The 13,776-nt window shown below is 33.8% G+C and overlaps 1 protein-coding gene across 1 annotated transcript; it reads right to left on the bottom strand.

Moving 5' to 3' along the window:
• Positions 1-7,792: 7,792 nt before the first annotated feature.
• LOC142178084 (uncharacterized) lies at positions 7,793-11,279 on the bottom strand. The gene is made up of 6 exons (XM_075247412.1): positions 11,163-11,279; positions 9,752-9,886; positions 9,454-9,553; positions 9,194-9,342; positions 8,780-9,079; positions 7,793-8,233 (listed from the first exon to the last, which is right to left on the bottom strand). Exons 1-6 carry the CDS (start codon positions 11,277-11,279, stop codon positions 7,793-7,795), a joined length of 1,242 nt encoding a protein of 413 aa, XP_075103513.1.
• Between the last annotated feature and the right edge of the window lie 2,497 nt (positions 11,280-13,776).

Raw genomic sequence — 13,776 nt, 5'->3', positions numbered from 1 at the left:
CCGCAAGACTCTACTAAACCTGCTCATGACTCGTGAGACCTATGTAACCTAGGCTCTCATACCAGCTTGTCACGGCCCAAAATCCCAACCTGCCATGATGGCGCCTATCTCGATACTAGGCAAGCCGATAATCTCGATAAACCACAATTTCTCTTAAGTTTAAAAATACAATAATTTAATAAAATTTAAAATCCCATAAATACTCACACGGACACTCCCCAAAACCTGGTGTCACTGAGTACATGAGCATCTAATATGGATACAAATCTGGAACATAAGGCCTATAATAGTCTAAGACCAAAATACAGTAAACAAAGAAATAGGGAAAGAGAGACAAGGTCTGCGAAACACGACAGCTACCTCTGAATCTCCTGAAAATCAACTGCGCGAAATGATCAACACCCGCTATGTCCGAGAATACCTGGATCTGCACACGAAGTGCAGGGTGTAGTATGAGTACAACCAACTTAGCAAGTAATAATAATAACTAAGGAACTGAAGATAATGACAAGCTACACAGTTACAGTTCACTTTCAGTAATTCCAGCAAAGAATAGACATGCTTTCAAATCCGGCAGTTTAAGTCAAATCAATTTTTATACAGTTCAATTTCATGTAATCAGGATATAAAATCTTTCAGAGATTTTACAACAATGACAGATAGCAACCAAGTGCAACAACAAATGCAAAGCAAGTACAGCCTCTCAAGCAACAGTCAATCAGCTCATCACAACAGCTCAACCACTCGGCTCTCAGCCCTCAGCACTCACACTCAATGGGTACCCGCGCTCACTGGGGGTGTACAGACTTCGGAGGGGCTCCTACAGCCCAAGCGCCATAATCCGCACGGACAACTCACGTGCTGCACGAACAACTCATGTGCTATAATATCCTACACAGACAACTCGCATGCCATAATATCCTTATCTCACCGACAGGCCCTCGGCCTTACTCAGTCCTCAACCTCTCTAGTCTATCGGGCTCTCAGGAATCACAAAGATCAGTCCAAACAATGATAACATAATGCATCAACAAATATCAAGAAAGACTGAGGTTTGATTCGCAAGTAAAATCATGACTTAGCACAAGATAACAATTAGCAAATAATTCAATAAGTACGTGACCTCTGTGGGTCCCAACAGTACTATCACATAGCCTAAGCATGATTTCTAACATGATTTACAGTCAAATTTCTTCAACACATAGAGAGCATATAGCTAACAAGTTATTCAACTTTATAATTTCACGGGACAGATCAAGTCACAATCCCTTCGGTGCACGCCCACACGCCCGTCACCTAGCATGTGTGTCACCTCCAAAATAATCACAGGACACAAAATCTGGGGTTTCATACCATCAGGACCAGACTTATAACTGTTACTTACCTTAGAGCGTGATATTGTTCACTCTGCTATGCCTTTGCCTCGCAAATCGGCCTCTGAATGCTTAGAATCTATTCAAAAATAATTCATTTCAGTCAATAAAATTTATTGGAATTATTTCCATATGAAAAATATAATTTTCCATAAAAATCCGAATTTTAGCTCAAAAATCGCATGTGGGCCCACGTCTCAGAACCCGACAAAAGTTACAAAATTCGAAAGCCCATTCAATCACGAGTCTACCCATACCAGTTTTACCAAATTACGACCTCAACTCAACCCTCAAATCTACAAATCATATTTCCAAATTTCTAAGTTCAAATCTCCGATTTACACCTCAAAAACATGTAATCTATTCGGATTATTCGATGATACTTCAATATTATGGAGTAGAAATGATCACAAGGGACTTACCTCATGTGTTTCCTTGAAAATCTATCAAATATCCCCTCTCCTCAAGCTCCAATTTGCCAAAAATGGCGAATGGGACGAAGTCCCAATTTTTATAATTCTGCCAAGACAGCCTCGGTTCGGCCTCGATCTTGGCCTTCGATCGAGGTCCTAGATCCTGGCCTTCGATCGTGGCCCTCGACCCTGGGCTCGATCGTGACTTCGATCCTGATCCTCGACCCTGCCTTCGATCGTGGTCTTTGACCCCCTGGTCTTCGATCATGCCTTCGCGTTCGCGTCCTCCCCTTCGCGTCGCAAAGAACAAAACCTCACACTCAAAAAACACTCTTCGCGAACGCGAAAGAGAAAATCAGAAAAATGCAGCAGCAGATATCAACAATCTCACGAAGGCCAAAAATGATCCGTTAACCATCCAAAACTCACCTGAGCCCCTCGGGACCTCAACCAAATATACCAACAAGTCCTAAATCATCATATGGACTTAGTTGAACCCTCAAATCACCTCAAACAAAGCTAAAACCATGAATTACACCCCAATTCAAGCCTAATGAACTTTAAAATTTTTAATTTCTACAAACGACTCTGGAACCTACCAAATCACGTTCGATTTACCTTAAATTTTGCGCACAAGTCATAAATTACATAACGGAGGTACTCAAATTTTTAGAATCGGATTTCGACCCCGATATCAAAAAGTCAACCCCCCGGTCAAACTTCTCAAAAATTCAACTTTCGGCATTTCAAGCCTAATTCCTCTACGGACCTCCAAAAAATTTTTCTGACACACTCCTAAGCCCAAAATCACCATACGTAGCTATTGAAATCATAAAATTTCAGATTCGAGGTCATTTACATCTAATTTCACATCCGGACAACTTTTCTATCTTAAAATTTTTAATTATGATACTAAGTGTCTCATTTCACTCCGAATTCCTTCCGGACCTGAACCAACTAACCTGATAAGTCATAAATTAATTGCAAGGCATAAATTGAGCAGTAAATAGGAGAACGGGGTTATAATATTCAAAATAACTGGCCGGGTCGTTACAATTACAATGACTTTTGATTGTTGTATATGGATGTATTTATATGTATACAACTATTTCCATCACTAATTTCTTACTCGAGTGTATTTTGCATATTATACTTAGTTGTATTTATATGTATTCAAAAAAATTAATGAGCTATGTATTGCTGTTGACATATGAAATCTTTTTGTAATTCTTATTGTATGCAGGAAATTAAACTATTTGTGAAACACCTGCCTATTTCATCACCGCATGTCAGTTCATATACTAATACAGACATAGTCTCCGACCTCAAAGAAAAACTTACTCTAGAGCAGTACAAAATATTGGGTACTACTTGTTTTGGAAGTTTTCTTAATATGAAGCGTTGTGAGGTCCAACATCAATTGTTCAGGTGCTTCATGGTTCTACAGTTAGAAGGAAGTCATGACGATGTATTTTCAATATACGTCAATGGTACAACATTATCCTTCTCAATCAGGGAGTTTGCGCTTGTCACTGGTCTCAATTGTGTTGGTGACCCTGAAGATTTTCAGTTCGACACAAAGCTGCCTAACCGGATTATTGAGACATACTTTGGCGGTGCAAAGAATGTCAAGAAGAAAGATTTGTTGACATGCTTTGATGACAAGAATTGGGGTCATGACAACGATGGGGATGCCATCAAGATAGTTGTGTTGTATTTCATACACACTTTCATATTTTCATCTGAGAAGAACAACACAACCATCCCAAGACTACATTTTAACTTGGTCGAGAGTGGGAGATATTATCCATGGGATATTGATGCATTCTAATACCTTATTAAATCTATTAGCAAGAAGATGGATTCTCAGAAGAAGTACTATAGGATAGCTGGGATGCCTCTCGCCATGCAAGTATGGTTTTACGAGTATTGTTCAAAGGTTGACCCCAAAATTGCACTGTGAGTTGATAACCGGATACCCAGAATACTCAATTGGAGATCCACTATCAACCAGCCAACTTATGCTTATCTGATGAACGGCATGTTCAATGATCAGGGAAATATGATAATTTACTATTTGTTAAGTGGCTGATTTTTTTTTAAGAATATATTTCTGTTAGTGAAATCATTTGTTGAAATTTTCATTGAAATATAGTTCAATGCATCAGACATCAATGGCCCTTTTTCAAAATTAGGTCAAATAATGTGTAATACATAATACAGTGTTAGAAATAAATAATAAATACAGTTGCACACAACCTACATTTTACTTCCTTGTTTTCCAAATTAACTTGAATACATTATAATACAGAAAACAATATACAAATACGTATTTAATTCAATGAGCATAACTTTGTAATCATACAGCAAAGATCGTTCACTTTGAGTGTATTTCGATTTTCAGATTGTTTACAATGACATCCAACCAAGCGATATAAAGCTTGTTGTTATTCAAATTCCTCCAGGAGGCGTTGATGTAGAGAACAGTCCTACTCCTACTCATTCAGACAAGTATGTAAATGATTTGGATGACTTTAGTCCTACACCGCATCTTCAGCCTAAGAAGAAACATGATGCAAGTGTTGGTCCATCTTTATCACCGCCCTACAAAAAGCGCAAACAACAGATTATAGATCCCTCAAATGCAGAGACTCAATCCAAGATTCCTCCTGCGGGCACATCTGAAATCTAAGAAACTTTATTGCATGATAAGAAGCCAGCAGATTCTAAAACAGATGAAGTATTTTCTTTGAGCAATGATCTAAATTCATTCAAAGAATATGTGAGTTTTGTATGCACATATTAAACATTACAGTTTGAAAATTAACATTCATATATTTTTCCAACACCTCTCTAATTATTTGTGTATTGACTAGGTGATGGGCGAGTTCACGTCTCTAAGAACATTGATCAATGAAAACTTTAAGAAGCTTTCTGACCAGGTTAAAGCCAATCAGGATACGAAAATGGTATACCAGAGAATAGAAAAACACAGGGAGACGTGATGATGGTATTCAAATGTCATCTGATGCCAACTTGCAAGATAATCCCAAAAGCCAAAAACAGAGTGATATAGCTGTCGGCGAGAATGCAGAGGTTAACATTTTTTAACCTCTTTAGTATATGTTTATATAAATATATTCAGAATATATATTGTAATTTAGTTTCTGCTATTATTCAGATTAATCATCTATACAACATCATACACATTATAAAATACAAGTATATACATGTGACTTCAGTTATACATAAGTATTCAGGATTATATAAATACATATTTTAAAACATCTTTTATTATTATTCAGTTTACTCATGTATATTGTAACATACATACTACAGTATACATTTATATATATGTCATTTCAGTTTCAAATTTGTTTTAAGGGTTTTAAAAATGCATTTTCTATAACAACCTTCACTATTCTTTTAATTGAACTATGTATGTAGATGTATTTATTTGTATTCTAAATGCACTGTATTTATACTCATTACTTTGATCTTTGCATATTATATGTAGATGTATTCATAAGCATTCAAATAATTTTTAGATGTATTTAAGCTTGGATTGTATTTAAACAGTATTTAGATGTATTTAAGCTTGGATTGCATACTTAGATGTATTTTTTACCCGATATGTCTAATATGTATTTATAATTTAGAAAGTAGATATAATATTTTTTTCAATTCCTTGTAGAAGTGATTTGGAAGACCATTACAAGAAGAACAAGTCAACACTGCATATACCGTTGGATTTTGGAGTTGATCAAGTCACTTCAAAAAATTGGTTTTACCTTCTCTCATTTGACGATAAACTATGGAATGACAATATAAGATATACCCCTTCCAAATTCAGTTTAATTCATTTTTTTCTGTTTGGTTTGTCTAATTGTATATTTCACAATTTGAGAACTCATACAAATTTTGTATGCATTTGTATTTATATTGTTGATGTGCTATGTAAACATATGTTTTCTATGAGTTCTGTTTGTTCTATGTTGCTGTTAATATACATCTGCTGCTGGGGTCAATTTAATGAGTTATGTGTATCTTGTGTATTTAACTACATTCAGATTTATATTTATTTCACGGTTTTCTCTAGCAATTTTTTAAAAGTAGTATGTATTCTTGATTAGTTTCTTAACTGTACGACTGATATAAAGCAGTATGTTTCGTTATCAATATGTATTTAGTTATCAGAATGTATTTAACTGTATTCAATATTAAATACATCTATGTATTCAGCATTATGTATCTAACAGGTGATGCCAATTTATATTCAGTTTGTTTTCAGTATGCCAATTATGTATCAGTATGTATCTAACAGAATTATGTAAATTCAATTTATTTTCAGCAGTTGATACTTCTATATTCAGTTCATATATTCAGTTTGTTTTTCTTGATTTCATTCAATGTACTGACGCTATGTATTCAATTTTATATATAGCATATTGATGTCATATTTTACTACTTGAGAAAGAAGGGCAAGTACAACCAAACAACCAACTTCAAGTATACAACTGTTGATTGTATATTCAAGACAAGAATCGTTGAAATCTTCGACATGTATGCTGATACAAATAGTAATGCAAATGTAGCCAAAGAAGAGGATGTGGTATGTGAGTACATAAGGGGCTACAGATTGCTAGCTAACGTACCGTGGCATATTGTTGACAATGTCTTGATACCAGTCAACTTGAAGGACAAACTTTATTGGATATTGACAGTTGTCTCATTCAAGGAGAGATGTATCAAAGTGTATGACTCGTACAGATCAGCAGGTCTTGATGCCTATGTGGCTTCTGAGATAGATAAGCTTGCTAAGCTTGTACCTCTGTATCTCCAACTGGATCAGCAGGTCATGATATCTTATGACTCAGCATACAGTGACAAGGTACAAACTGATTCCTTTGATGTTGTTTTCATTTCAAATCTACCTCAACAAAAATCTGGGAGCATGTATGTATTCAATCCTCTTTGCTTGTATCATTTATAAATATAATAATATGAATTATTTTTAATTGTTTTAATCTACATTTTCAGGTATTGTGGATTGCATGTAGCGGCATACGCAGAGTTTCTGAGCACTTTTGGTTTGGTTCCACAAACAACATTTGATGCCAATTTACTCCGTCAAAGATATGGTGCCCTCCTTTGGGACTATGCTATACGGAAGATAGACGCTGATACCATAAGCGAGAACAAAGCACCCTCAAAGATCGTTAGGCAAATCACGGATTCGGATACATCGGTGAAGATAGTGTTAGAGTAGTTTTAGGTGAATGTAATTTTGGAAGGTAGTTTTATGTGAATACTGTTTTTTGAATATTGTTTTGGTAAAGATGGGGTTCAGTTAAGAAAAAAAAATCATGTTTTCATTTTATTCACTATATCCACAGTGTTTATATATGATAATTTCAAGTATTCCGTCGATGTTTCAATGTTTTGTGTAACTTTATTCATATGTATTCAACAGGTTGTGTTCGTATGTATTCAACGGATGTATATATACAATATACATTCATCAGTTTACTAAAAATGGTCCTTTAGCATATTGTATAGATACGTATATATGTATTTGTATATAAAGTAATATATCAGGTTGTATATGCATTATGTATTGATATATATTCAAGAGATTGTACTGTATGTGATATACACTTTGTATTCAGATGTATTCTAATATTTACATATTATGTTGTATGTGTACTGCATTTTGTATTCATAAGTATTCAAATGTTTTTAGATTGTATTGTTTGTGTAAGTCATTTTGTATTGATATGTATTCAGCATATTGTAATTATGTATTCAGATTTAACTGCACCTGTATATATTCATATTTATTCAAAATATATATGCAATATGTATTCAACAGTTTACTAAATTATATTCAGCAGAATGTATTCACGCAAAAATTCAAATACACCAACTAATCAATATGTATTATTTCAAAATGTTACCGGAATCTATGACACATCGTTGTAGCACTAATACAAGTCAGAATGTGAACTAAGTCCTATGTGGAGCATTTCTACAAGTACGCTTATTATGTCCTCCCTGCCCACATATGCTACATGAATGTTGATTTTTCTTCTGCAGCAATTCACTGAACGGCTTATCGCGCTTCTTCTTTGGCCTTCCAGGAGGTCTTTTCCATTTGGGTGGTAAGACACCTTCCTCTGATATATGTGCTGGTATATTCCATTCATTTCGGTCTGGCAGCGGAAACACGGGCATCTCGTATGTCATTACAACAGACTTTGGTTTGTAATAGTCAGAGCAATAATCTTCTGGCATTAGAAACTTGCTCTTCAAGACAGCCCAAGTGTGTGGGCATGGTAATTCGTCAACTTGGAACCGCCCACAACTGCATTTTCTCTCTAAGAGGCACACGGTGTAATGCCTTCCTTCATCGTTCACCATATGCAAGTATTCAGTCGATGGTACCACCTACATTTAAACATAGACCTATAAGTTTTGAACATTTAAAAAAAAATTATATGTATATCAAATATATATATATATATATATATCAAAGAATAGACGTATTAATTACAGTATAGATATATACAATTAAAATATAATTTAAATATACAACAATAAACTTTTATTTATCTTTTAGAATCATCATATATATTGAATTCAAACAAATATGTATTGAATACAAACATATATGTATATATAAAATACAAAGACATACAGCTGTATACAATGAAATACATTGAATACAGTGGAATACATTCTATATGTAGGCTGGCAGAATATTAAAGATGATGACATCTTAACTTATGAATACAATGATATACAGTAACTATCTGCTTATGAAATGCATATGGTTAGAAACAAAACCATTAAATTCAACTAACGATATAATGGGCATATGGACTGTATTTCGAATAGTAGAAATTGTATCAGAAATAAATATACCTTGCACCAGGGCTAAATATATGATACAATGACTTAAAAAAAACTTATAGTCATGTGTGTAGACATTGCCTCATTCAAAGTAAGCATCTCCTGGTATTTTTTTCCAAGCGTTGTGTATGTCTGTGACGCTTCTTTTCGATTGCTGCATTTCCAACGTCCAAACATCTTCCTAACTTCTTCGAGGAAGTCGTATATTGGCAATTCCCTTACTGACATAAGTGCGGCATTGATTGACTCAGTAATATTTGATGTCATGGTCCATCCCCTGTTAACAGGTGCATACAACCTAGCCCACTTTTCGTATCCAGCTAATTCCAAGTATTCTTTCACTCTAATATCTACCTTCTTTATTAGACTGTCAAATTCAGCCTATGTGTATGCTTTTGCCATCGAGAAGTATATCTCGCTCAACTTTGAATGACTCTTTTTGAATTTCTTATATACGTTGTTCCATAAATGCCATATACAAGTAAAATGTGGTACCACTGGATACACTCTCGATACAGATTTGATGATACTCTCACTCCTATCTGAAACGATGCATATGTTTTTCCTCTCACCATATGCTTCCTTGAATTGCTCAAAGAACCACGACCAAATAACATCGTTCTCTGAATCAATAACACCATATGCTAGTGGCAGTATATGACATGTAAAGACAATTGCATACATATTAAAAATATGTATTTCAATCTTTCATAGACAGTAAGATTAACAAATTTTATTATAATCCCCATACTCACCTGCACCATTCAACGTGCTGGCCAAGACGAATGTCCCGGTGTAATACAATTTTAGGTGGCTTCCATCCACAACCACAATGGGTCTACAATGATCGAATCCCTTTATAAAGGCATACAAAGATATATACACATACATGAACTCATTTTTTGGCGATTTTACCATTCTAATGTGCGAATCATGATATGTCATATTCATTGTATATAAGTACCATGGTAATTTATTGTATGAATCAGCCGGTTCACCTCTCAAAAAATTTATTGCCTTTTCTTTAGCCCGCCACTCCAACATATAACTAACATCTACACCAAAATCTGATTTTACATCATCAATTATATCCTTTGGGGTGTATTTCCTCTTATGATTAGTAAGCTTGGACCTAATCATACCTCCGATAAGACTACTACTTGCTTGACGTTGCTCATACACCTTATCCTTCAACGAACATGTATGCTTATCATTGAACTCTCTCACTTTGAACATTTGTGATTTGTTAATGCTAGAAGCCTTAAACCTCCATTCACAATCCTCTGATATACATAATAATGTATAGCTACAAATAATTTTTTCCGCAATATATACGATGAGTATAAATGATTAACAATTCACTAATATACATGTGAATACATTGTTATATATATACACACACATTATTATAAAATACACACATATACATGTGAATAAGACTATAATTATATATATACATTTAAATATGTATAAATACATCTAAAAACAAACAGCGAAAGCCATTGTAATATCTATTTTATCAGTAAAATACAGATGAATACATGTGTTCGAAATACACAGGTACACCAATAAAAGTCATGTAAATACATTCAAACATATCTGAATACATCTAAATACAATTTAAAAATTCTACCATGAATACAATATATAAAAAATCTCAAAATACACAAGTATACATGTGAGTACGACTGTAATTATATATATATATAATTAAATACGTATAAATACATCCAAGAACAACCAGTGAAAGTCACTGTAATAAATATTCATCAGTAAAATACAGATGAATACATGTATTTGAAAGTCACATTAATAATTATTATATGTTTAATATTTGAAAGTGATGTAAATACATCCAAACAAATCTAAATACAATTTAAAAATTCAGTCATGGAAGCAATATACAATTTCACATTCAATATACATAACCATACATTTGAATATAACATGATGTTTAACAAGTTGTAGTTAAGAACGCTCAAACCTGATAGCATTAGACCTATCAACCCGGAATTGAAATCTTTCAGATATTTCATAATGCTCCATCACCTGTTTCAATGTAGCCTTATTCTTATATACTTGTCCAGCCATAACCTCTCTTTGATTAGTTTTTGAAATAATCAAATTCGTGTCCAATTCGAACACCTCAATTGGTTCTCCTGAATTGATTAGACTCAATAACAAGTGTATCATCTGTATCAAAATTACACATTTGATTTGCTTCGTCAATTTGTACAATGTCGCCTTGAATTAAACTACCTCCAGCTACAACTTATTTGTCAATTGTTGTTATGCATAAAGGATACATCCCGAATTCTCTGTTCACTTTTTTCAACCCTAAATACACCATGTAACCCATGTCGTTATGTATTTTCATTGGCGTGCAATTTTCATCTACTTTGTATTCGATTTTGATTGACTTTGAGCGCAAATCTATGTCGAGTTGTTTCAAAATTGAACCAACCAAATCATTGTATGACGCATACTCCTTTATTAGTATCCTCTCAATCGAATAGTCAACATAGTTGCTCTCACTGTCCCATTTGCCAGAATAACGCAGTAGCACAGTTAAACTTGCCATATATAAAATCGAATTATACCAATTTCTGTATATAATTATATGAATCTTGAATTTTATTGGTTGAAAATAAAAACACCCACGAACAATATCAACAGAAAAGGGAAGGATTAGAAACTCGGCGATTGCTCTGTTTTGTTGTATTTATCATCTGGAAAAAATATTCAGCATATTCGCGTCAAATACAGATTATGGGTGATGTAATTGAGTTAGTTGAGTTATATTAGGAGTCTATTATGTTAATTGATTCACTTTCCATTTAAAAATAGCTGAATAGCCATGAATTGCGCTATTTACGTTACTATATTCACAAATACATATCGTGAATACAGTCGAATACAATAATTATCTAGCTGGAATCCCCTGTTTCATGCCGATTTTTGCTACTGTATTCATGAATACAATAGCTTAAATACATCGAATACACTCTAAAAAAACTAAAAACATAGCTATAGGAAGTAATATAGTAAATGATAGCTACAACTAACTAATAACCACTAAACAATAGTGGTTTGTGAAAATTTCTCTTTAAACATAGACAAATTAGACTTGGGCCAAATGAACTCACTCCTGCCAAATCCCAAAAATCATAAGTCCAAATAGTATATCTTCCTAAATAAGAGAACTTAATAACATATAACCTTAGGAATCATGAACAAGTTAGATTGCTTTAAGCGCACACTTAATTAATCCAATCATCGTGATTATGTATACGTTCGCATGACATAATTACGATTTTCAAAATTAAAATCAAGGTATGTGTTCACGCAACTTTGGATACAACAATCTTAATAATTAAATAAAGTGTTATTAGTTGTGTACACGTACGCGTGACATAATTTTGGCATACCAAACAAAACGAGTACACGTACGCATAACTCATTTAAAGATAATTTCATAATCACAAATAAGCAAGATATAAAAGCGGACGTAGATAAAACATGAAAATCAATAAATTACAGTTTTGTCCAAAATCAATTCAAGCCAAGTTGTAGTCAATAAAGCGACCGTGCTAGAACTACGGGACTCAGAGAATGCCTTACATCTTCTCCCCGGTCAATAGAATTTCTTACCGGGGCTTCATTTTCGTAAACCAATAATAATAGAGTCAAACCTTCCTTTGACTAGGGATTCAAATAAAAGGTGACTTGGAACACCCAAAAATTCAATTCCAAATGGCGACTCTGTAAATAATCTCTACTCAAGTTTGTCACTTTAATTGAAAAAACTATTTAACCCATAATAAACAATAACATAAGACATTTTTTGTCGGGGTAAAAAGGGGTGTGACATGTTGGAAACAGATTAGGGGGATGTGGCAACGCGGAAAGCAGTGTATAGGAAGTAGGAACTCCTGCCAATGCTCCTAAAATAAATTACACTGGATGAAACTTTTCGGAACCATTGTTTATATTTTGACCATGTTAAGACAATTTTGGTAAAAATTTGAATGCGTTAAGAGGAGAAATTGTATACTTTTTAGCCAGCGAATGTAATTAATTTCGATCGATCGGACAATTTTTGTATTTTGCGCAATCACATGTGGTGGCCCAAATATTCCAACTGAATATTTGTTTTCCTTTTAAACCCTTTTAGGCAATTGTCCCAACTTGAATCTCCAAAACTTTAGACCAACCAACTCTTTTGTGCTTATTACTAGTCCAGTAGATGTTAAAGGAGAACGAAAAGAGTCCTTGGATATGAAAAAGCACGAGTAGAGAGCCTACTTTGTCTTTCACTTTGAACTTTGGAGAGAGTACCATCTTGGTCTTTACATGCCTTAACTTAACTTTCCTTTTCTTTTTCTTTTCTTCTTTTAAACTTATAAATTTTGATCGCGATGCTCGAGAATGATGGAAGTTCTGCAACAAGTTTGAACGGATTAAAGACCAAAACAGTGTTCACATCCCCCACTAAAGAATCTAATGAAAAGGACTAACACAACTTTTCCTTTTTACCACTACTTTTTTAATTTTCTCTCTTAAAAATACCTTCAAAATGGTGGATGTGCTTTGGTTTGGAACACATGCCACTTCTTAAGCAAATTAACAAATGCAATTGAAAATTAAAGCTCCTTTATTTACATGTTAAAGCTACTGAGAATTTGACAAAGATAGACATGAGATTCGTACTCTATAAAATGCATGGCTGCTAAGACATGCAGTTCCTGTCAAACATTATTCTTCATTATCTTTTCTTCTTAATTATCTAAATAAATATTTCTTTCTCTTTTTCTTTTTCACAATCCATGCAAATTTTCATATGTTTCTCTCTTCCCTCCCAAACAAGTATATACTCCACTCTATATAGTAGTCCCATTTCTTGCTTCATATGGTATCATTGGATACCTCATCGTCCCAATTTTTTAATTAATGTACATAGATACAATTTAAAAATTATATACATATACAATATCATTAGTAAAATAAATATTAATTTAGACGGAAATAAAACTTTATATATACTCCATTACTTCAAGTCCAAATTCATGTACTAGCTC

The sequence above is a fragment of the Nicotiana tabacum genome, chromosome 24 (genome assembly GCF_000715075.1).
Source record: "Nicotiana tabacum cultivar K326 chromosome 24, ASM71507v2, whole genome shotgun sequence".
In the NCBI taxonomy this organism is placed as follows: domain Eukaryota; kingdom Viridiplantae; phylum Streptophyta; class Magnoliopsida; order Solanales; family Solanaceae; genus Nicotiana; species Nicotiana tabacum.
Note: the sequence above shows the minus strand (reverse complement) of the source record. Positions and strands in the feature narration are given on the sequence as shown.

What these genes read in the sequence shown, in the direction of transcription:
- LOC142178084 (XM_075247412.1), bottom strand. Translation starts at nt 11,279, where the DNA reads ATGGCAAGTTTAACTGTGCTACTGCGTTATTCTGGCAAATGGGACAGT. An exon ending in ATGCGTCATACAATGATTTG is followed by an intron (nt 9,887 to 11,162) that starts GTTGGTTCAATT and finishes TGTTCGTTGAAG; the next exon opens with GATAAGGTGTATGAGCAACG. An exon ending in CAGCACGTTGAATGGTGCAG is followed by an intron (nt 9,343 to 9,453) that starts GTGAGTATGGGG and finishes TACTGCCACTAG; the next exon opens with CATATGGTGTTATTGATTCA.